The 22,303-nt window shown below is 50.6% G+C and overlaps 8 protein-coding genes across 8 annotated transcripts; 2 read left to right on the forward strand and 6 right to left on the reverse strand.

Moving 5' to 3' along the window:
- Positions 1–2,966: 2,966 nt before the first annotated feature.
- Positions 2,967–4,029, forward strand: M438DRAFT_359725 (uncharacterized protein; the record flags this gene model as incomplete). Its single annotated transcript, XM_029907362.1, has 2 exons — positions 2,967–3,173; positions 3,220–4,029. 2 exons carry the CDS (start codon positions 2,967–2,969, stop codon positions 4,027–4,029), a joined length of 1,017 nt encoding a protein of 338 aa, XP_029755441.1.
- A 1,418-nt stretch (positions 4,030–5,447) lies between these two features.
- M438DRAFT_359726 (uncharacterized protein) lies at positions 5,448–6,580 on the reverse strand (the record flags this gene model as incomplete). Its single annotated transcript, XM_029907363.1, has 3 exons — positions 5,448–5,684; positions 5,743–5,900; positions 5,953–6,580. The coding sequence occupies 3 exons, from the start codon at positions 6,578–6,580 to the stop codon at positions 5,448–5,450; spliced, it is 1,023 nt and encodes a 340-aa protein (XP_029755442.1).
- Positions 6,581–7,495: 915 nt separating this feature from the next.
- M438DRAFT_349769 (uncharacterized protein) lies at positions 7,496–7,865 on the reverse strand. Its single transcript, XM_029906474.1, has one exon. It carries the CDS (start codon positions 7,785–7,787, stop codon positions 7,554–7,556), a length of 234 nt encoding a protein of 77 aa, XP_029755443.1. The 5' UTR covers positions 7,788–7,865; the 3' UTR covers positions 7,496–7,553.
- A 297-nt stretch (positions 7,866–8,162) lies between these two features.
- Positions 8,163–11,023, reverse strand: M438DRAFT_349770 (uncharacterized protein). Its single transcript, XM_029906475.1, has 2 exons — positions 9,348–11,023; positions 8,163–9,296 (listed from the first exon to the last, which is right to left on the reverse strand). Exons 1-2 carry the CDS (start codon positions 10,546–10,548, stop codon positions 8,431–8,433), a joined length of 2,067 nt encoding a protein of 688 aa, XP_029755444.1. The 5' UTR covers positions 10,549–11,023; the 3' UTR covers positions 8,163–8,430.
- A 789-nt stretch (positions 11,024–11,812) lies between these two features.
- On the reverse strand, positions 11,813–15,791 carry M438DRAFT_328351 (uncharacterized protein). Its single transcript, XM_029903201.1, has 3 exons — positions 15,449–15,791; positions 14,166–15,396; positions 11,813–14,118 (listed from the first exon to the last, which is right to left on the reverse strand). Exons 1-3 carry the CDS (start codon positions 15,651–15,653, stop codon positions 12,018–12,020), a joined length of 3,537 nt encoding a protein of 1,178 aa, XP_029755445.1. The 5' UTR covers positions 15,654–15,791; the 3' UTR covers positions 11,813–12,017.
- Positions 15,792–16,299: 508 nt separating this feature from the next.
- On the reverse strand, positions 16,300–17,583 carry M438DRAFT_328353 (glyoxylate reductase). The gene is made up of 3 exons (XM_029903202.1): positions 17,511–17,583; positions 16,836–17,460; positions 16,300–16,776 (listed from the first exon to the last, which is right to left on the reverse strand). Exons 1-3 carry the CDS (start codon positions 17,549–17,551, stop codon positions 16,438–16,440), a joined length of 1,005 nt encoding a protein of 334 aa, XP_029755446.1. The 5' UTR covers positions 17,552–17,583; the 3' UTR covers positions 16,300–16,437.
- A 933-nt stretch (positions 17,584–18,516) lies between these two features.
- Positions 18,517–20,399, reverse strand: M438DRAFT_378284 (uncharacterized protein; the record flags this gene model as incomplete). The annotated part of the gene is made up of 3 exons (XM_029908797.1): positions 18,517–18,794; positions 18,834–20,229; positions 20,286–20,399. The coding sequence occupies 3 exons, from the start codon at positions 20,397–20,399 to the stop codon at positions 18,517–18,519; spliced, it is 1,788 nt and encodes a 595-aa protein (XP_029755447.1).
- A 326-nt stretch (positions 20,400–20,725) lies between these two features.
- Positions 20,726–21,863, forward strand: M438DRAFT_378285 (WD40 repeat-like protein; the record flags this gene model as incomplete). Its single annotated transcript, XM_029908798.1, has 5 exons — positions 20,726–20,728; positions 20,785–20,823; positions 20,878–20,993; positions 21,046–21,076; positions 21,135–21,863. 5 exons carry the CDS (start codon positions 20,726–20,728, stop codon positions 21,861–21,863), a joined length of 918 nt encoding a protein of 305 aa, XP_029755448.1.
- Between the last annotated feature and the right edge of the window lie 440 nt (positions 21,864–22,303).

The raw sequence follows: 22,303 nt of genomic DNA on the forward strand, positions 1-22,303 counted from the left end.
CTAACATTTGCTTTTAGGCCGTCTTAGAAGCGGCAGTTAAATTGCTTATCGGAAGGGATAGGGTTAAGCTTATATGTAAGAGTTTATAAGTCTCTTATAAAGGCCCTAGCTAAATTCCTTTACCTTATAGACTTAAAACGTTGCTTCTTCGTCTCTATCTAGTCTAGATTAATATGACGTTTCTAGATTATGTCGATTTAACGCTTAAAGGTGTTAAAATCGGCTCCTCTCTACTAGGTCTTAAAGGGATCTCCCTTAAGATAGGTAGAGATAAGGTAGTTCTTTTCCGAATCGGTAAGAACTCGTCCTCTAAAGGTAAACATCTTAGTAAGATAGAGCTAGTTATAGATTAGTCCGATCTAGTTCTTAACTTCCTTATTCTTAGAACGGTCGTCTAAGATAGGAGGTTTATAAAAATTAAGCTTACTAGAGGGGCCTAGGATAGTTATAGCTTACTAGTAAGTGTTTCTAGTAGGTAGAGCTATACCTTAAGAGATAGCGCGGTTGTTAAGACGCTCTAACTCTCGCTATTATAAGTCTATATTATATTGCATCTATCTAAGTTAGAACATAACTAGGTGTTCTCTTTCCTTACAAGTAGGGATATACCTATCCTCGTCTATAATAGTAGGAGGATTATAATTAGATTAAGCGGTTGCACTAGTAACCTCTCCTAGCTATCCTAGGAAGAACTCGGCGGCCTTATTAGCTTACTAGTTAGAGCGGTAGGAGCTAGGGCTATCTATACGGGTATCTATAACGAATAAGAAGCGGGTTAATAAACGATAAAGAAGGTAGAAGCGGTAGTGTAGTGTTAGTGTAACTTATTATCTCTAGTCCTCTTATTATAGAAGGGCGAGCCCTTCTTATATAGTTTAAAGCTCCTTCTAGTAAAAGGATTACTTAGATCGACCTTACAACTAACTAAGTCTTTCTCTACATTGCGTTATAATGGTATAGCTAATAGATTAAACCATTTCTTATCGCTATAGACCCTTAACGTAAGGACTTGCAATGCATACGTAAGTTATACTACTTACTTCGTAACTAAGTGTTATAATAACGCGTAAGCGTTACTTTAATTCTTAATCTTATAGTAGACTTTAATATTATCTATAGGTCCTATGTTATAATGGTCTACTATTGTAAATAGCGATGTCGGTCGGGTAAACATCGGCTAGTTATAGCGGAGTCGGTAGTTATAGAGGGTTCTCTCTTCGAGGGCTATAAAGGGTACCTCTAGCCGAGAAGGCCGTCTAAGAGCTTAGCTACTAGATGTAATTGCTAAAAAGAACTTAATTTTTGTGCTACGTACAAGAGCCTTGGTTATATAACTTGTGCGCTAAGAGCTGCTTATTCAGAGCCACTCCGATAACGCAATAACATCTGGCTTGGCGCTCTGCTAGGGGTGACCCTGCTTATCCATCCAAGATACTGATCGATTCTCTGAGAAAATCGACACAAGACGCAGTGCTTCGAGGAGTCAACTGGATTGTTGAGCATGGAACTGTTTGACATGCCCTCACTGGTGGTAGCTACAGGTAGCAAAATCGTTGTGCCTTGTGACAACCTTGACTCCGTGAACGCTATGGGAAGTGGACAGCACAATTCCCACAACACAAACACTTACCTACCTGTCACAGTCGTCAACAGTATCCTTGTTTATCGTCCCATCGGTGTTTGAAGTACCGTGCCCTGGGTCATGACTCGAATTATACTCGAACCACCATCCGAACGTCTGACCACGGACGTTGAAACATGATATTTGATACAAACGGTTCTCTCCAACGAAGTTGAGGTCAAAACACGCGAGACTTTGTGGCTTGCATTATTGCAGCGGAGGATTTATTGGTGGCTTGGAGAGGGAAGAAAGACGTCGCAATGCTCAGCGACCTCGCTTTTGTGTGTCCGTCGACAGAGCAGAATGACAGACTCAAGGAAATGTGAGCTCCTGTTCCCTGGCTGACATTGATTCGTAGCCATGAAAAGGCAAGGTAATTCCCAACCCACGGTAAGTGCCTAGAAAGAGCGCAAACAGTGACCTCTATCACTGGCAATTCCACCAAGCTCGAAATACATTGTGCATTTTGACGTGCATTTGCTCCGAGGAGCGCTAGTGATAAGATATCTATGTCCTCATGCCTTCATCGGCAGCCGTGTGTGGTTTAAATCTTTTGGAACTGATCGTATCTTCCGAGATTAGCAGAATTGTCAAGATCAAGCAACCTGTCAATGAACTGACCGTCGTGCGATTCATTGTCCATGTGGTCACGTAAGTGTCCGTCCTTGTTCGATGAGGGCAACGCTGGAGGGGAGCAACACGTCTATAATCGGATGGGACATGGCAAGGGGACATCTCAAGAACCTTTGGTTCGTCGGTGTCTCTGACCATGACGACCCAGCTGCCAACCAGTTGTCTCTGTAGACGATAGCTTCCTCATAGAGGTGAAGTTTTGCATGAGTATCAGCTTAAAGATCCAGTTTTCTCAAAAATGTCTCCATGACTATTGTGACTTCCCGAAGTTTGGATGCTTGATGCAAAGGCGTTTCTTGAGTCCGAGCCAGGTATACCTATAGTTGGTGGAATTGCTGAGTTATGTTTGTATAGCAGGCGGCGCTTTGAGTATAGCCATGATCATCGAAACATGTTGACCTTGGGATTTATGGACAACAACGTTGAACTTGCGTGTTGGACCTATTTCGCATGACCAGAGTTGTTCTTGTTAGTCATGAACCAGACGCATCGATAGCTTCTAGTTACGGAGAAGGCTTGTCGTCAAGCTTGGGCAAAGACTTCCAAGGCGAAGTAGAAGACGAATCAGCAGGCTCGAAGTTCTCGGTGAAACGAGGGTGAAAGCAGCTGCGTTGTAAAGCTCTCTACAATTGCAGCTAGTGTTTACACGTCTCTCACTTCCAAACTTCGCCTCTCGCAACACCACTTACCTCTTGCCCAAAGTCACCACGCCATGATTGAACCAAACATGACGCTTACAACAAGAACAGACTGGGCCGCACGCGTGAGAGCCGCCATGGAGCTCTTCAACGAGGAGCGCTATAACCTCTGTGAGGTTGAAGTGCGCGCTCTGCTCGCGTATCCGGAGCTACCACAATACTACCACGTACAGTGTCTGGTCATCCTCGCCACATGCGTCGGAAACTGGTCGGAGGGCAAGGTAAGTGGATCAAGCCATTAACAAGTATCCTCTAACACGCGTGCAGCAACATCAAGAATGTGCAGAGAACATGTGGTCGCACATGCGTTTTGTCTGGCCTGTTGAGACTGCCGGCGAGCGAAAGAATCACGCATTCCTCCAACTCAGAGGCATGCTTGACGATCTGAAGGAAGACATGGAAGCAACCAAACCCGCCAGCCAATGCGAGGTCCGTTTCAAGAAGTCTGAAGTCGAATTCGTAGACAACGAGGAAGATATGTCGGGCGAACCTACCGGAAACGACCAAGAGATTGTGAAGAAGGAGGAGAAAGACGGAACTCAGAGAGAGGAAAGCGGCCTCTTCCGACAGGACCACAGCGAAGACTTTCAAGACACTAAGTCGAAGCAGTCAGACAATCATGAATCTGACGAGGACAACACATCCTCTGTTTTCAGACCACGAAACATGAAACAGTCTGACAAAGCATCCGACACCAGCGATTATGGCTCCATTAAGAACCATGTGTTGTCCTCGTCCAGGATCGACCAGCCCAAAGAGGAGAAAATTGTTTCGGCAAACGACGATGCCGCCTCATCCAGATCTCCTACCAAGAGTAATCGCCACATCCCGCTCGAGCGGTTCTTGACATCCTCTACCACCGCTGGCCTGGGATGTGTCACTGACCAAGCTATGCCAAGATCCCCTTCCTCATTCTCGATGGCCCCTTTCATGCCAGAGCTTACAGAAAAGACCGAGAGCTCGACCAGCAATTCTTGGGGAGGCTCTCTGAGGAGCAGGCTTAAGGAGAAGACTCATTGGCGATTCTTCAAAAAGATGAGCGGCCGCAGCAAGAGGGGTTCGAATGCCGAGAAGTAACGGATGTCGCCAGAATGCTTAGGAAATAAGGGACCGAGCAGTCAGTCGTTGGGAAGATGATGTGTTAGGAGCGGAATGGTGGCTCCCAAATACTATGGAAATCATCGTTGTTTAGGCGTTCATAGCAAGAGATGTGGTTAAGGAATAGTAGTCGGACCTAGAGTCAGATTCCAAAACTGTCCCAACACAAGAATTGTCCATCAAGTTTAAGAATGCAGATCTACAGGCCCCGATGGAGCTCGAGAGCAGAGTGTGACGTGGCTTTTCAAAGACCATCAAGGCATGTTGTTGAAGTTTGCACATTGGTGGACGAGGGAGTCGAGATGTGGATGGAATTGACGCATGGGCCAGCATCCGACTGGTGACGTTCGTTGCTTCTTGCTGGGGTTGAGGCTTCAGCTTCCAAGCAGCTTCCTACTCGTACCTCCCCGTGTGCAAAATTTTGTCACATCAACTCTCTTGCCGTAGGGATACACGATGAAACCCTGCCCGCATGCACGATAATCTTGACTAGAATCGCTTCAACCACAGAGGGCGACTCCCAAAAGCTCTCTCTTTGGACCTAGCATCGATATCAAAAATGATTGTACATCTCTACATCTGTACGCGTGACAAAGTTTAGCACACGGGGAGGTAATATACCTTTCCAGAATTCAAAAAAAAAACCGATGGTGTCTCCGAAGTTGTCAAATAATCTGGCCTACCACACTCACGAAGTGTGGTGGTGTCAAGTATGCGTGCGATCCAAGACGCCGAGAAGTTTCTTGCATTTTGATAGATAAATACTCGTTAGAAATTGTCATTAAGATAGATAAGCGTCCGTCGAGAAACATTGACCTAACGAACTTGCTGTCAGGTTACCTTACTGTTGTGCAGAGCACGTTGGCCCAACGACCGACGACATCGATTCAATCATCCATCAGAATGCATCAAAAATTTTGAGCTTGACGAAAGATCCGCTGAAGGCTCGAAAGTACCATCCTCTCACAGGACAAATACAGCCCGATGAAGAAGTGAAAGCCGACAAGGCAGAAGACAAAATCAACACTTGAGAATGTGATGGATTGTAGGAAGAGTTTTGTGAACAAAAGTTTTTGTAGATTGCAGTAAAATCAAGAAAGAATCAAAAATTCAGACAAACAACCACCAAACCGCCAGACTCGTCCCCTGTATCTCCTTCGCAAAAGAGATCAAACAGCAGCGTAAATCAGAAAGAGACTATTTCTTGTCATCATTTACAGCTCCCCATCAGTCCAGTCCTGTGTAAAAGGTACCCAATATATTATAATAAGAGAGTAGTGTTACTCCAGGATGGTCATCAGCCAGAAAGGCCAGATTTTTTTGTTCTTTTTGTCGTGTTTTATGTTGATTAGTATAATATCGAATCATTGTCGGACCTCAGAAAAAGGTGAAAATGCTTAGAGGAGAACGGCGGCACCGGCAACGAAGGCGGCGAAACCCATACCAGCCTTGACAGAGTCAGCGGCACCGGTGTAGACGGCCATGGTGGAGCCGGTCTTGGAGCCAGTGGCGGTGCCAGTGGGGCAGTTTCCGTTGCAGGCAGTGACAGTGGAGGTAACACCGTTGCCGTTGTTGCCACCGTTGTTCATGTTGGCAGTGGGCTTGGCGCACGAGGTGCAGACGGTGGTGGTGAGCTGCCGGATGTCAGTTTGCTGTCGTTGAGATCGAGATACAAGTAAATCTGGAACTTACAACAGTGGCAGTGGGAACAGGGCTGTTAACTACGACAGTCTGGACAGGGACCATGGAGCCGGAAGAAGGAGCGTACTGGGTGACGGTGATGGGGGTAGCGGCACATCCACAGGCAACAGCAGAGGCAGGGATGGTAACGGCAGAGGGGCAAACGTAAACTTGCAATGTGGTCAGCAGCTGATATGATAAAGAGGTATGAGGAAAACTTACCGGTAGTGCTAACGGGGACAACCTGGGTGATGACGGCGGAGGCCTGACCGCTCTTGAGGGGGCAGTTGGTGACGGTAGGAGCGCACGAAGAGATGGTAACAACCTGGGTGCTGAAGATGGTGGAGGTAGCAACACCGCCGGAGGGAACGACGGAACCAGTGGGGTTGGTCAGGACGGCGAAGTCAATGCCGGCAGCAGCAACCTCAGCGCCGACCTCAGAGTAGAGGGTGCAAGTGCGGGCAGCAGTGTCGAAAGCGGTACCGACACAGCTGGTGGTGGCCTCGCAGACGTTGATGCAGTCACCGAGAGAGGTGTAGACGGCACGCTTGGCGACGGCGACAGTGCCGTTACCGACCTGGAGGATGGTGCCGAAGTGGGTAACACCGCACTGGATGAGGTAGTCACCGACAAGGGCGCCGTTAAGGCCAGGGCAGTAGGCAGACTCGGCGAGAGCGGGGAGAGTAGCCATGCCACCAGCGGAGGAGGTTCTGGAAGCAGCACCGGAAGAGGTGGCGTTGGTCTTGACAGAGGGAGCGGCAGACGAGCTGACGTTCTGGTACTGGGGGATGGCCTGGGCAATGCCGGCGGAGAAGGCCATGGCGGCGACGATGTTGTTGAAGGAAGGCATTTTTGTTGATTTGAGGGGGGTAATAATTAGGATATTATTGGTAGCGAGTGTTGTGTTGCTGAATGAATGGACGGCTGAAGCCTGATTATTATAATATTAGGTGACTGGAGAGGCTGGTGAGGAGCTGTTGTCTTTCTGATTTGCTGTGATGATGAAAAAGAATTGGATGGCTGGGAGGTGATAGTACCTTATATACAGCTTTTTCCTCCTTTGGGGAGGCAACTTTCCCTCCACGTACTCTATTGCCTTTGCTGTCAACGGTGCAGTTGCCTCTGTTAGAGCAATCTCCTCCCTACCGGGCAGCAACGCCGTTGACTTGCTCATCTTGCAACGATAGCATGAAAACAAGCATATCCATAGCAGGCTAGACGGTTGAACTCTCGCGTGCTGTGGATTGATGGTGTCAAAGGGTGAAAGGATTGACCTTCCCCCATGATGCCAAACATCGGAGACGTTGAAGTGACGGCCAATCCGGGATGAGTTCTCCTGACGCTAAACGAAGCGAGACGTTGGAGTGCCTGGTGACTGGTGCATCAGCATCCATCTGGTTTCGAAGGATGGAGATTTGCAGACGTTTCTTTGTTTCTGTTGTAAACACACATCTGACTACACTTCATGAATGTTGTGGTTGTAGAAAATGCCCATATCAAAGTCTGCATGGCGGACTGGATAGCGCAAGACCTACAGTAACGTGGAGAACCCTCGTCTTGGCTCGAGCACACCCCCAACTCGTCCAGAGGCTCTTCATAGCTGCAACGGTCTAATATCATACAAACATGCAACCGTTGCGTTCCATCAGGGCCAGCACTGCGAGTTTCTTGCTTCGGCAAGCGCGGAGGGACAATGCGCGCCGTCGTTCTTGTTTCCGCTCAAGCTATCCTGGCCGATGCACTATTGCAGCACGAGAAGCATCTTCAACATGCATCATGACATCTTTGACGGCCTGTCGAGTCGCGATCATCTCCCTGGACGCTCATAATATTTGGTTGTTGACTCGACGTTCATGCGGGGGAAAGGGGAACGAGGTGTCTAGTCTCTGAACCGTGAAGGGAGAGGATTCGCATTGACCCACAGCTTGGCTCTGGGCCGTCAAACAGTCACTTGATTCTCGACCATTCGACACTCGTTCATTTCCGAGCCAACTTGTGACCTCGGAGGATGTACCATCAAGGGCCGCGACGGTTGTCCATGGATACGAGAATCGCATCCTATGCTCTCATCAGGAGGAGGCGAGGACGACGACGACGACGACAAAATTTCCGTCTGTATGACCCACCCGGTGACTCTTCTCTTCACGAAACCCTATGACTGCATATGGAAGCAAGACCAATACTAGGTAAAACGCATACCACCAGTCTTATTTGTTTGACCATGTGTCAAACAAGCAAACCCTGTTGTTCTATCAGCAAGCCACCTGCTCGGCCTTGACCGGCAAGCCACCGGTTAATTGACCGTGCCGACAGTTCAACCTTCAATGACATTGTACACGAGACCAGTGTTATCTCAGCTTTGACACACGACTGATTATGAACTCATAGTATGGGCCTTTGTAATTCTCTTGGGGCATCAACTTAGGCTGGAAGATAGGAAGCGCAAAGCCACCGGCAACGCCACTCCAGACTGATAGATGCTACACGGTAATGCAACTTTTGAAATACATATGAATAGTTGAAGAACAGAACGTGACTGAGTCGGGAATGATTGGGAAAAATAGAGTGTGATGTAATGGTTGGTAATAACAGCAGAAGCCTACTGGCCTGTATCGCAGAGGCATGGTATCATGAAAAGCAAATGAACAAAACACGGCAGTCCACCTCATCCGGCGCACAAGCTCTGGCCAAGGCTTATGTCTATGCAGACGGGATGGTTTGCCGTTGCAGCTGCCAACTCCTCCTGCACATACCGCATAACCTCTGTACAACCTGCGTCGTACCATTCGAGTCCTCGTCACGGATGAAAGTCATAGCAACTGCGAGCTTTGCAATGGGGTCGTCTGGCTCTGCACTTTTAGATACAAGCGTTTTGCCCTCATTGTAGTCAACCATACGACCGCCGAAATGACGAGCGATTGCCATTGAATATAGAACATCGCGGTTCTCAAGCATGGACAATATGTTGCGCATAGCAGCAAGAGCCGCAGCAATCTGCTGGGCGGCGTCAGGGGAGATGACATCGTCATGGATACTGACGAAGCGGCCCAATTGGTGCCAGAAAGCATCTTGCAGATATTGGGTGTATTGTTCGACAAGTTTTGGGTCTGGAGGGCTTGCTGGAGGTGATGCGGGAACCATGTTGAAATCCAGGAAAGTGCCACATAGTAGGTTTTCTACTATGGCCAGCCGTTGCAAAAGAACAACAATGTATTGAGGGGGCGGGTTTGAGGGGAAAGCACGAGGGAGGCAGCCGAGTTGCCATATAAGGCGAGCCTCGAGAGAGGTCAGGCCGTGAGTGTTGGTACCATTCTGGCCCTGGCGGAAACGCTCAACGCAGTGTGAAAAGTAATGCAGCAAGTCATGGTTCGCCAGGAGTTGATTAAAACCGTGATCCGTGTACCAGGTAGTCTCGAAGAAGCGATCCAGTCCAATGGCATACTCTGCAAGGTACATACCGCGAATCATGTCAATCTCATGCGCGGGAAGAGGATTCGAGCCGTGTGGCGGGAACGCCGGTGGGACGTTGTCAAGGCTGTACAATGAGTCCATATTTACAAGGCGTACTGAGGCATGTTAGCAAACTGAAAGCAGTGTCCGAGTACGATGCAAGGTACCATTTCGTTGAGGGTGTAGACTGGTAGTGTATTCTTCCGCTGGCGGCGGTGGCTGTACAGGTGGGGGAGCAATTGCCGAGTTGACAGGACCCAGAGCAGGATCAATTTGTGGACCAAAGTCGACTGATGGTTGCATGGCCGTAGCAGGGGAATAACCTGCGCTGGCAGCGGGCATATATCCCTGCGGAACATTTGAATAACGCTGGGGCTCGGGTCCCATTTGTGTCTCTTGCTTGACCTGATGTTGTTGTTGGTGTTGGTGCTGTTGCTGCTGAGGAGGAGGCTGCTGCTGGTGTTGTTGGGGTTGCGGCGGAGGGAAAGTTCCCGGAGCAGGTTGTATCGTCTGCGGCGATGACTGGGATTTGAAGATAGGGTCATATCCCAGACATTCTCGCTTGCTCTTCTGACAGTTGCGACAATGGGGATGAGCTTCATCACATTTTATTCGGCGCTTCCGGCATGTCAGACAACCGGTTTTTGTTCGGCGCTTGATCTCCTTCTTGTGACGGGTTCCTGGTACCTGGTTTGTGTTCATGTGCGGAGCTCCAAGCGGCATCTGGTAGCCCATATGTGGAGCATAGCCATTGACAGGTCCGCCATTGGTCTGCATGCCAGGCAGACCTTGTTGCATACCTGCTTCAGAAGGATATGTGTAATTCGGCGGCGGAGGCGCATGGCCATGCGGAGGGTATTGTGTGGGTGTGCCATTGGTGTTATGCGCCGGAGGTGGGTGAGGGTGGTGTTGCGGTGGTGGGGGTTGGTGATGTTGGTGTTGATGTTGCGGGATGTGGCCATTCTGAGCATGCACTGGCGCAGAAGCATGAGCAGGAGCTGGAGCTGGAGCAGCAATGGGAGCCGGAGTATGCGCCGGCGGTTGGTGTTGAAAGTTCATGGGTGGCAGAGTGGGAGTCGACTGCTGCGAGAGGTAACTTTGCGCCGGGTCAGACGCGCCCGACGCGTCCTGCGCTAGCACGGCCGAAGGATGCCTGTCTTCTTGCTGCTGGCTTTGTTGATGCTCCGACGCGTTGACCGGGCGTGTCGGCAGCGATTCAACGTGGTTATCGCTGGTATGCGGCGTCGATGTGTGGTCGCGTTCCGGATGCGCGTCGTCTTTGGCCGGCGGCGGCGGCGGTGGTGGTAGCGACGGATGTGACTGCAAGTGCAGCACGGGATCCGTGTGGTGGTCGTCTCCCCTGTCCATCTCTCCTCAATTCCTCCCTCGAGGGCTACCTACGCCTCCAATCAACTCAGCCGAGCCGAATCTATTCAACAATCAATCAACAAGGCGCACGTCAGTTGCGCCGCAAGCCTCGGGCCAATGATGCGGCTTGGCAGGTTGCTCGCTTAACACGAAAGACAGCTGCTCGACCAAGGACTTTGGGGGAGGAAGCGGCGATGGTCAAAAGGATGGGAGTAAGCGAGCCTTCCAGAAGGGAGAAGCGAGACGCGACAAGTCCCGCTTTTTGCTCTCTGAAAGCCTCCTGCCATCAAGCTGCACATCAAGCCTTGGCATCAGATGCCATTCGACTCACCCCTCATCTGGCAGACACCTCTCACCGTCTACATGCCCGTGTACATATCTGCATCTATTCAATCTAGCATGCAGCATGTTTTTTACCTGGGTCCAGTGCCGCGTCCGTTAGCTGTCAACGATGGCGATGCCCAAATCTAGCCATCTCTTGCGTTAGCTAATCACCCAAATGTGCCACACGAGCTGCCGTGTCACCATCCTGTCAGAATGCACTTTCCGCCTGTTCTTGCGCTTGTAGCTGTACGAGAGAACCAGCGGATTGTCCCATCGTTCATTTTGCCGGTCAGACAATCATGTTACCAGTATGACCCTGGCCTTGAGTTGACCACATTCTCAACCTTTTCTCCTTATCCTAGTCCAGTCCGCTCGTGCCAGGTGCAGTTGGCATCCCGTCTCCAGTCTTAGTGATGTAATCACGTTGCACATCTGACAAGGCAGTGGCAGCTTTTGATCCAGCTCCTCTGTACGCAACAAGAAAGTTCTCCATCAAGGTCATCTCATAGCAAAGACTATGCAACACCTCTGGACGACATGTGGTATAACAAGAAACCATAATTTGCTACAGATGTGTTATTGAACTGCGTGCGACACTCAGCGATCAGTATCTCGACATTCAATGATACCGCATACATTTCGTCCGTCGTTGCTCTACATACATCGGCCAACCACGCTACTACCCTAGATATCGATGGTTCGCGTGTACAAGACGTCTCTAATACGGAAGCAGTCCAGCTTGATGACCACAAGACCACTGCTTTGGGCTAGGTGGGCGATGAGTAGCACCACATGGGGGTTCTTCAAAATAGTCAACACGTCTACAAGGATCTCGGTCAACATGGCCGTGATGCGATTGAGGGGCTTCTTCCGAAGACAAGGACGAGAGAACACGCCCGCCTCGTGCACAGAGAGTCATACACTTGATCCTCGATTTCGTCGCCGCGGCAGGAACAATCGAATATACAATATGCAATATGCCTTTCGCCATGATTCATTAAGATATTTGTATGCAAACATGTAACCAGTATGCGACCATCTAGCATCAACAAATTCTTCCTCTACCTTCCTTTCTTATCTTTCCAACCGATTCTTCTCCTCTAGACCAAATAGGATGTATATCTAGAAAGGAGAGCTCTTTTTGTCTACTCTTTCTCAGTATCAGTTTGACTGTTTTGTGCCCCCTCTTCGGCATGCGTCGACAACGCTCTGACTGTGGCAGGTGTTTCAGGCAAGTTGACCGTCGATGGGCTCACAGCCTGAGAAGCGCTCTCCTGAACAGTCAAAGGACTGATAGGATCAGCCTCGCTACTGCTGTTGATGGAGTTTCTGCCCTTGCTCTTGTTCTTCCCTTTGCCCTTCTTAGGGCTCCTAGCTCTCTCGCTCGAACCTCCCATTCTGCTGACAGGCGTCTTAGGCCTGGAAAGCGCGCCAGCGTCCGATGACGCCGGAACCACCAAGGATGATCTAGAGTTGAGCATGCCCGCTTCACTGGTTCCACGCGAGGTATGTGCGAGATCGCGTACCTCGCGCAGAATCTCTCTGAAGCCCTCCTCGAGCGTGTTCATGCGGGTCAGCATGATTCTGCCCACCATGCCCTTTTCCTCCTCTTGACTACGACGCCGCTGCTCCTGGCGACGTCGTTCCTTGTCCAAAGCCACCTCGCGTTCGCGAAGCATTTGTTCGCTAAAGCTGGCCGGAATGCTAGGTTGGTAGCCTGGGGACAGGGGCTCTGGAGTCAAATCACGACGGTGGTCGCCAAAGTCGGATGCCAAGTCAAGGGCAAGAGCGTTGAAAGATGGCTGTCTGTTTGCGCGACGTGTCGAGTCACCGAATCGGTCGAAGCGAATGTTTGGAGCCGTGTATTGCGAAAGCCGGTTGGGCATGTTAGGACGAGGGCGGCTAGGGTTACTCGAGCGTGGCGTCCTACGACCACTCGATTGGGGCGCTGACTGAGGCAATGGCGTCGAGCCACCGCTGTTTTGTTTTGCTGTGGTGGGTCGAGATGGTTTCGGGCCATGCTCTGAGGCCGAAGAGTTGTATCCCTGCTCCAAGATAGGCGAAAAAACCATGGTACTGTGCGATACGGTACGTTGGTGAGGCTCACGTTTGTGCTCTCCGCTCATAAGGCGTGCTCTTGTAGCATTGGGCACCGAACTTGCTGTCTGGAAGTCTGCTCCCTCAAAGTAGTCCTTTGCTGTAGGCTTGGCGGGGGAGGGCTCTTTCCTTTCAACCAGATCCGGTGTTCCTGTCGGCGTCCTATCGTAGCCAGTGGCCGTAACGTTGTCGCCATCGTTGGTCAGAAGTTCATCATCGCCATCTGCGTCAGTTTCCTGGGGCATGTCCTCACGCTCCAGGTCCAGATCCGTCTCTTCCTCAATACGCATTGGTGTTGGCCTGGGGAAGATCGTAGAAGCAAGATCCTCAGGATCAGATACAACAGACCTGGAAGCTGTGGAGAAGTCGCGCTTGACCGTAGCGAACCTGTTGGCAGATGTCTGCGCACGTCTCATGCCGGGCCTACGATTCTCCAATCTCTCCAAAACAGAGCGTGGCTGTTCCATAGGAGGGCTAGCACCCCCCTCGTCACCCATATCCTGCATCCAGTTGTCAACGACAGTCGCTTTCCGTTGGTCAGGATTAGAGTGCTGAGAAATAGTCCGTGTTGTCATGTCGAAAGGTCGGCGGAAAACCTCTTCTAGAGCGCGATCCTTGTGGAACGAGACAATGGATGGTTCGCGGAGGCGAGTACCGGGACTGAAGGGACCAGCGTTTTTCATGGTGAAAGCCGGAAGGCGACCCCTGCTAGGAGCTTTCTGCTCGACCAGGTCCATAGGCGTGTACGCATTGCGCATCAGGAACAAACGCTCATACGTGAAGATGGTGAAGAGCATCGGAAGATGTGTAATCTTGATGATGGTCCGGTTGAATCTCACGAATTTGCGGAAGGGGATGAGGTAGCGCAATGGTGATGCAACCCAGCCGAACAGATTCGTAGGTGGAATGTACGAGAAGAGAGCATCCGACTTGACCATGGAGATAGTATTGACAGCAAACAAGAACTGATGCTCCTCATTCGCGTTTTGAACAATCGCCATGAAAGAGTTGGTCAAAACTGTGATGAGGATGGTAACGATGAGGAAGTGACAGAGGAACAGGAAGCCAACCAAAACGGCTTTTCCTAGTAGATTGTACTTAGGCCATAGATCCCAAGCGGCAGGGGTAAAACCCATGGTTAATTGGAACCTGTTCCTGTCAGAAATTGCAATCGTGTTTCATAACGTACAACTTACAGAGCATAAGCGACCTTGGAGGCCTCAGCCTTCTCCTCGCTGAAAGACAAGGTAAAGGCAACGAAGAAACCACTACAGGCAATAACGATGAGTACTAGAATGGCAATCATGTCTTGAACCATAAGGCGGAAGGCAATGAGTAACTGAGAAAAGTACTTGTAATGATCCAGGACGTTGAATGCACGCGGGAAGAGAAGCACGGCAGTAGATGCCAGAACATCGTAAGCCAAATGCGCAGTATAATGCTTGCGTGCAGCAGGTATCAGAATACCGTAAAGGCGCAGTACATAGTAGGCGAAGAAGCAGATCAAGATACCCAGGTCAAAGGCGTTCCACACACTCATGATGTAGAGACCAAAGCCTTGCTCTGAGAAACCTACAAGCTCGTCAAGCATGTATCCAGCACTCCAAAACCAGAAGATAATCTCAAGTGGAGTAATCTCAGTAGAGCGGTCGACCAGGACAGCCAAGAACAAACCCAGCATGACGGCGAAAGAAAGGGTAGAAAAGAGCTGTCTGTAGCGAGGTACTCTCAAGCGAGATAGCTTGAAGAGAGAAGCATCTTTGGGGTTATAGAGAGTGACGCTTCGTCTGATGTTAGGTTGTGAGTTGTTGACGGGGGCGGGTTGAGGGGCAGGGTTGTTGGCAATTGTACCATAACCATTACGGCCCCTGGTTGGCGGAGGCGTAGGCGGCTTGCGGTGAAGATTGTCGGCGGCCGAGTGGAAGACGATGCTGCCTGCCCAAATGGCTTCAAGCTGCTGTACAACCAGTGGATGGGCGAGGAAACGCTTGGCCTGAGCCCGAATGGCAATCTCTACAGTCGAGATACGCGCATTCCTGTTGTTCTGTCTCAGCTGGACGACTCCTTCAGTAGCGTCCAGTCCTTCAAGAGGGTTGAAGTCGTAGCTCAGCGCATCGATCAACTCGCGAAGGGAAAACTCCTTTAACAAGCGGATGGCCAGCAGCTCCGACACCATAGCCCTGGTCTTGCTCACACCAGCGTTTCCCGCATCTTGCTGTGCCTCTTTCTGGAACTGCAAGCAGTTCGCAATGAGAGCGCATATCGTCGCTCGGTTGAAGTGGTCCTTGAGGATTTGCGACTGGATGGGTTTGACCAGGAATTGAGACACTTGTGGCGATCGTAGTTGGTCCCATGTAAGAGTCGTCTCGCACTTCTGCACTATCAGTATGCGACACGAGTGGGTTATGTTGTACAGGGGCAGCTTGTCTGTTTCCCGAGATTAGCGCCTGTGCCCCCAAAGCAAGTCGTCCTCACTCACCCAAATGCGCCGCCGAGAAGATGGGCAGCAGCGGTGTGTCCAAGTCGTCTTCGCCGCCGTCATCCTCGTCATAATCATCCGCGTCCTCATTGTCGTCAATCCGGTCATAGTCGTTTCGTACGGCTAGAGGCGAACTGTTAAAGGGGCTCGAAAAGGGCGACTTGTCGGCGCGCCTCTTGCGAGGCCTTAGGAGCGTCGACAGCATGACGGCCGCCTGTCGAGAGGAAGAGCCTTGGGAGGGTAACAAGGAGCAAGAGGACGGCTCAGAATGCAGACATTAGAAATAGTATGCGCTACTTAGTCACGAGCGAAAGGACCATGAGCCATGGCAGCACTGCGGGGGGATAGTCTCGCCAACTTGTGGCAGCGGTGAAGCAACGGCGGGAGGCCTGGCACTGTATCTAGAGTACCTTGGAGGCTGGCACGTCGATCGATTCTTCACCACATTCTCATGACCACCTGGCTGCAAAATGTCGCAATGCTAGACAGATCCAAGCCATTTCTTGCGATGTCTTTCGTTCGACTTTCCCCACCATCTCAAGCCGCCGCACTCGACCAGCTGCTCTGCATCCAATCAATTGAGGCACGGGCCACTATCTTCATGCATCTAATCAAACGAATTGCGCAACGGCGTCATGCACCCGTAGTCTGGGAGTGCCTTGTCGGGATCGTCATTCCTTTTTGAGACTCTTGTATCCTGTGTGTTGCTTTGACAGACTGCGACATGGCAAAGGGAAGGTAGAGCCAACGCCGACCTTCCAGAAGTTTTTCCTTGAAACAATTTTGACAAAAGTAAACAAAAACACGGTCCAACTTTCCCGTTTCGCCTTGAACCCGCCTGGAGGCTGAAACTCGCAATCCGGGGTCTGGTCTCGCTCGCTCGGCATTTCCCGACCGAGGCCTCTCTGTTTAGCGAACCTGGATGGTCGGCATCATGCAATGCTGATGTTGATACGTATGAACTTTGTCTACCTTGTATGTAGATTATACTACAGTCCTGCATGCTCTGGGACTGGGCTGACTAGCTTTCCCTTGGTGACGGCTTCCCTCACATTTCCAATCGTCCACTCTTCCATTCTGGTCTGTGTCTCTACACACCAGGTACCCATGTGCGGCACTAAGACGCAGTTGGGATTGCGGATAAGACCGTCGTGCACTTTGGGCTCCTCCTCGAAGACATCGAGACCACAGGAAGCCACATGACCGGAGTCTAGAGCCTTGACAAGTGCATCTTCGTCCATGACTGGTCCACGAGCTGTGTTGACTATGACAACACCTTTCTTCATCTTCTTGAACTCAGCAGTCGAGATGATGTGGCGAGTCTTGGGCTGTTCTCAGTGTTAGCATCTCATCCCTAGCATCGCCTTCACCAGGGATTGAAACTCACGTTCAAAGGGAGGTTCAAGCTCAAAACATCAGATCTCTCCAACAGCTCGTCAAAGCTCACATACTCAGCTCCAGCGGCATCTTCCTCGCTGAGTCTTCTTCTGTTATGATAGATAGCCTTCATGCCAAACACATCCATCTTGACCTTCAAATTTCTGCCAATACCGCCCATACCCAGGATACCCAAGGTCTTGCCCTGAGGGTCATGGCCAAGGGCAGGAGGAGGAGATCCCTTCCACTTACCCTCACGCAAAGCTTGCATAGAAGGGTTGAGATTGCGCAGAGCACCCAGGATAAGGAAGACAGCAGTATCAGCAGTGCTGTCATCGGCGATAGTAGGAATGTTGGAAACAAGTAGAGGAGGGTCTCTAGCAGCGCAGGCCTGTGCATCTACTTGATCATATCCAGCACCATTGTGTGCTAGAAACTTCCAGTTCTTGGGTGTAGCTTGCACTAATTCTTCGTCGAAGATGCCCGTGATGCTGACAGAGGGGAAAGTCCTGTACGCGGCGACTACATCATCGAAGCGGCCGCTCTTGCACTCGGCGATGAATTCTTCTCTGTTTGTGGCATTCGGAGTGATTATTTCTGCAACTTCGGACAGTTGTTCCCACTTTTCGTGCGCGCTGTTTGGGTATTAGTTGTGTACACCACTGTGACTTGAGGGCTGCAGTACAGAACAATTTCACCGAGCTGAAGGACCTTAGGCTTAGACATGATTTTGTTTTTGGAATAGGTTTGGTGCTACTAGATCGAAGTGTTGGAGCAGTCTGCTATTATGACTGATTGCTCATACCGACGTCGCCGATACCGCCGGTTGATAGCGAGCGGAGTGAAGTGCGGAGAGATAGATTGGTGATCAGTCCAAAGGATAAGTGAGTATATTTTATGATCTAATATGTGATGCTTTACGTCCGGAATAAATTTGTCTAGATTACCTTGGACTTGCAGAACCAGCTTGTAAGTCATCAAGATAATTATCTGTATTGACTTGCTCAATCATCAGGCCGGCTAAACAGACGCTGCGGATTTCTTGGTGTGCAAATTGTGGAGAAAGCTTCGAATCCTGGAGTCACCAGAAACCGAATCTGTTTCGGTCTCAGTTGACCCGAGTGCACGAAACTGACCGTGTCACAACATCCTTACCATGTACTTGATTTCGTGACATCGACTCTCTCTCTCGTCGCACCGCCACAAAGTAATGCATCCACCAGGTTGTGCGATGGTTTTGAGTATGACCACGTCATTCGTAGGGAGTGCCTATTTGGCGTTCGCTCTTCGGGTTTAGACAACATCATGCAAGGCCCTCCAGCTGCATGTCTTTCTTGAAAAAGCATCCAGCACTGTAACTCAAAGTTGGGTATATCTGGTGATCCACCTTGATGTTGTCTGCGTCGAAGAGAATTCAAGTCGTCAGAGCATTATTCAGTAGTCATCGGCAGTTGCGAAAGGACTGGTCATCATGAATTGATGATCTTGAGGACGTCAGATACACTTCTGAAGTTGCATAGAGCAACACTAACGCTTACCTTGATCTGTCATGCTGTTGGGCTGTTTCAGAAGGTCCACAACCTCCTGACCGTCCTGTGCTGCCATCGTAGATCGATGACTGTCACTGTTGAGAGCGTTACTTGATCCATTTGTCTGAAAGTGCTCTGTTAGAACCGAGCTGAAACACAGAATTAGTTGGACTGTTGGCCTGGGCTTACCGGAACCATTTTGTCGCCCTCGACTCTGACTTCTCGATCCGCGAGTTGTCTCATAAGTCCAAGGAAGGCACTGTTTTTGAACTTAGACGATTGATTATCGGAAACACGTTCGAGCAGATTGGCTGCAGTCTGTGCCAGCTCGTCATCGTTTTGACGATCCAGGTCCCGCTGTTCTTGACGTTCCTGTTCTGTCTGTTGACTTGGTACGTCTTCCAAGGACTGCTCGTCCAATGATTGCTCATGTAGATCGCCTGACCTGCCATAAAGCTCACCCGAAGGCTGGATAGCACCATCCTGAGTGTGTTCTTGTCCTTGTGCTAGCGAAGCATTGAGCCAGTGTCGTTTTGCATTTTGCTGCTCCAAGAGTCGTAGTTGATGTTGATAGTCTTCAAGCGCGTGACTGTCACCTATCGATTGCTTCTGTAGAGAATCCTGAAAAGATTGCTGTGGTGCATCAGAAGCTTCCAAGGCCTCAAGGGTCTCTGGAAGTGACAAAACGCGTTCCATCATATCAAACAGCATGGCTTCACGCCCCTGTTTTAGCGGCATAGAAGTCGACGAGAGGGCCGGTCGCTCAGAGTAAAGCTCATGCTCCAAATCCAGCACCCTACTCAACGCCTGTGAGGTTGGATCTGATATGACGTGTCGCTGAAAAGTTCCCGTTAGGAGATTTGCAGACTTCTGCGTGATATTCTGGGCAGTCATGGAATCCTGGTCTCGGAAGAACTGGCCAAGCCAGTGGGCGTTATCGGCAGTACGGGGCGAGTCTGTGGGATTGAGATGGTTTGACTCGGTTCTCTGCCAAAGCAGGTCGGCATAAGAGGCTAGCAGGCGCTCAGTAGTCGCGTCTATGTTCAGACGAGTGTTCTCGGTCTGTTGAGCAAGAGCATCGAGCATTTCATGTAGGGCAGGCTCGTACCCATAGCGCTGAGCGAACAAGGTGCGCTTGGGATCATTCAGAGCGGACAACAGAGGGCGGAAGAGCATAGCCTGAATAGGATCCATGGACCGAGGATGCTGTATGAGTGCGGCGACAACCTTTGCAGCTTTATGGAGCGATTCGTCCGTATTTGTTACCAAAGCATCGGCCAAAGCCAGACGGAACAGAGGAAGGTGTGGATATAAGTCTGGAGCGAAGGGCTCGAAGTTGAAGTCCTCCAACTGGTCGTTGTCTTGCATAGTAGCATCTTGATCCATAGAAGCATCTTGTAGAGCAGCGTCAAAAGCCGCCTCAAAAGCAGCTTCATCAAATTGATCTTGAGGGAGGCCTTGCTGTTGCTGAGTGTATTGAGATTGCGAAGCGTACTGCGGAGTGGCGTGCATGGAATTGAAGGCCAGAGGAGATTGGAAGCGGGCAGAAGGGAACTGCATTTGGGAAGCAGGTGCGTGTAGAGGAGCAGAGGGCTGTGCATGTTGGCCAAAATGATTGTGCCATGCTTGGGGGGCAGCTTGAGGTAGTGCTTGTTGTGGAGAGGTAATACTCAGTCGTTGGAAATCTCGAGTCCACGCAGTTGGCGGAGCAGAGGAGGCTGCTTGAAGTGGTGTTTGCGAGTGCAAGTTCGAGAAGGATGAAGAAGACCAAGACGGTCCAGCGAAAGCAGGTCCGGGTCCAAGTGCGTGCCCATTCTGGAATGCTTCGAACTCTGGGTCGAGTGATGCGACGTTGGGATCGTGTGAGCGAAAGCCCTAGAGACACGGTATTAGACTTGAATCGAGACAGTGCAAGTGTTTCTTCAGGATACTTGAGAGGGCGATTGCCGTGACACTAAGCGGTCTTGCTGCAAAGTTCGGTCAACCGACGAGTGCTTAGCCAGATTCTGCACCGCATTTGACGGCCCACAGAGAGCGTCCGACATGACGTCCTAGAGATACGTGTGAAGAAAGAAAGGGAGATGTCAGGGTTGTAGTTAATAATTTCATGTCGTCTTGGTCGAAGATGAAGCACATGCACATGCAAATCATCATGGGCGCGTGCGGCAACCGAGGTGGAAGCCGGGGAAGCTTTCGGCCTCGGCGATAAGAAGCACTCGGAAGTAGCGATCCGCCGCGGAGAGGCCTTGGCAGCCCGCTGCTTCCTCCGCCGACCTGGAAAGTACACTTGGCGGAGATTCATCGCATCTACGTAGCTGGCAATACCGCGACCATAATAACATAGTCATATTTCACACACAGCACCGCCGACATGGTATTTCTGCCTCCAAGAAGCTATCATGACCAAAATGCTGACCACGATCCCCACAGGCTCAAGTAATCTCGAATTCCGGTCACGATGACATGATTGTATGCTGCCAAACACCTCCTGGCGCAAGCTCGCACCCATTGACTTGCAACTAGCACGATGCTGTCCTCGACTACTACGGACGTCGCCTGGCAACCTGCTCATCTGACAAGACCATCAAGATCTTCGAGGTTGAAGGCGACTCACACCGCCTGGTAGACACACTCAAGGGGTACGTGTCTATTAGCAGAGAGCTCCCTTGCCATTCTAACCGCTTTCTACAGACATGACGGAGCCGTGTGGTGTGTATCATGGGTATGCGACTCTTGTATGGCCTTGTTCGACGACTCAAACTAACATACTCCCGACTCAGGCACACCCCAAGTACGGCACCATCCTCGCTTCCTCCTCCTACGACGGCAAAGTGTTTGTCTGGCGCGAGCAAAACAACCAATGGCAGCGCATCTACGACTTCACCCTTCACACCGCCAGTGTCAACCTCATCGCATGGTCGCCGCCGGAGCCTGGCTGCCACCTGGCCTGCGCCTCGTCTGATGGCTCCGTCTCTGTCATCACTTTCAGCGACAACTCCTTCTCCCACTCCATCTTCCCCGCGCACGCTATGGGCGTGAACGCCGTCTCTTGGAGCCCGTCGCTTCTCCCTGCACAGCTAGCTGCTGCCCAAACACCCCAATCTCAACCACAGCCCCTGCGCCGTTTCGTTACTGGTGGTAGCGATAATCTGGTCAAGCTCTGGGACTTCAACCCTCAAACCCAATCATACAACAACATCTGCACTCTTACTGGACACTCAGACTGGGTGCGCGACGTCGCTTGGTCGCCAACTCCTCTTTCAAAGTCATACATTGCCTCGGCATCGCAAGACAGAACTGTACGCATCTGGACGTGCCAGGCAAACGCCGATCCCGCCAACTCGTCGAGCTGGCAAAGCACAGAACTCAAGTTTGACGCTGTCGTCTGGCGTGTTAGCTGGAGTCTGAGCGGTAACGTTTTGGCCGTCAGCGGCGGTGACAACAGAGTCAGCCTATGGAAAGAGAGTCTCAAGGGAGGATGGGACTGCGTCAAGACCATCGAGGAGTAGATCGCGCATTGCCTCTAACGAAACAAGCAATTTGTTCTGCCTAGCCTGGAGGCTACTCATTGAGCACCAACACGTATTGAATTCTTCCATCACAATGAGCTATGCGATAGCATGCGTCAACCTGCTCGCTTATACACGGCTCCTCAGACTCGACAGATACTTCGCATGAGATAAGCAACTCGGCGTATCTCTGTTCCCTCTGCAAACTCAGCATCGTCCTCTGAGCCCCAAGCGAGCTTGTATGCGTTTCGCAACGGTGGCTGCCTGCAACGATACCCGTAGTGTTGCAGTGGAGAGATACCTCAAAAAGTATTGACGTGACACATTCTATCTTCAGATAAGCATTTCATTCGTCTTCAACACTGTGAATAGACATCCTCCTCACAATGCCCTCTTGATCAACCTGTAGTTGCCGTAAAACGGGGCTGTCCTTCTTAAGC

Source organism: Aureobasidium pullulans (genome assembly GCF_000721785.1).
Source record: "Aureobasidium pullulans EXF-150 unplaced genomic scaffold scaffold_34, whole genome shotgun sequence".
Lineage (NCBI taxonomy): Eukaryota > Fungi > Ascomycota > Dothideomycetes > Dothideales > Saccotheciaceae > Aureobasidium > Aureobasidium pullulans.

Coding starts and splice junctions, on each gene's coding strand:
- M438DRAFT_349769 (XM_029906474.1), bottom strand. CDS start 7,787: ATGCGATTCTCGTATCCATGGACAACCGTCGCGGCCCTTGATGGTACA.
- M438DRAFT_349770 (XM_029906475.1), bottom strand. CDS start 10,548: ATGGACAGGGGAGACGACCACCACACGGATCCCGTGCTGCACTTGCAG. Junction 9,297..9,347: donor TCTACACCCTCAACGAAATG/GTACCTTGCATC, acceptor AACATGCCTCAG/TACGCCTTGTAAATATGGAC.
- M438DRAFT_328351 (XM_029903201.1), bottom strand. CDS start 15,653: ATGCTGTCGACGCTCCTAAGGCCTCGCAAGAGGCGCGCCGACAAGTCG. Junction 15,397..15,448: donor CTTCTCGGCGGCGCATTTGG/GTGAGTGAGGAC, acceptor CTCGGGAAACAG/ACAAGCTGCCCCTGTACAAC. Junction 14,119..14,165: donor TCCAAGGTCGCTTATGCTCT/GTAAGTTGTACG, acceptor TGACAGGAACAG/GTTCCAATTAACCATGGGTT.
- M438DRAFT_328353 (XM_029903202.1), bottom strand. CDS start 17,551: ATGTCTAAGCCTAAGGTCCTTCAGCTCGGTGAAATTGTTCT. Junction 17,461..17,510: donor CAGCTCGGTGAAATTGTTCT/GTACTGCAGCCC, acceptor ATACCCAAACAG/CGCGCACGAAAAGTGGGAAC. Junction 16,777..16,835: donor GCTTGAACCTCCCTTTGAAC/GTGAGTTTCAAT, acceptor CACTGAGAACAG/CCCAAGACTCGCCACATCAT.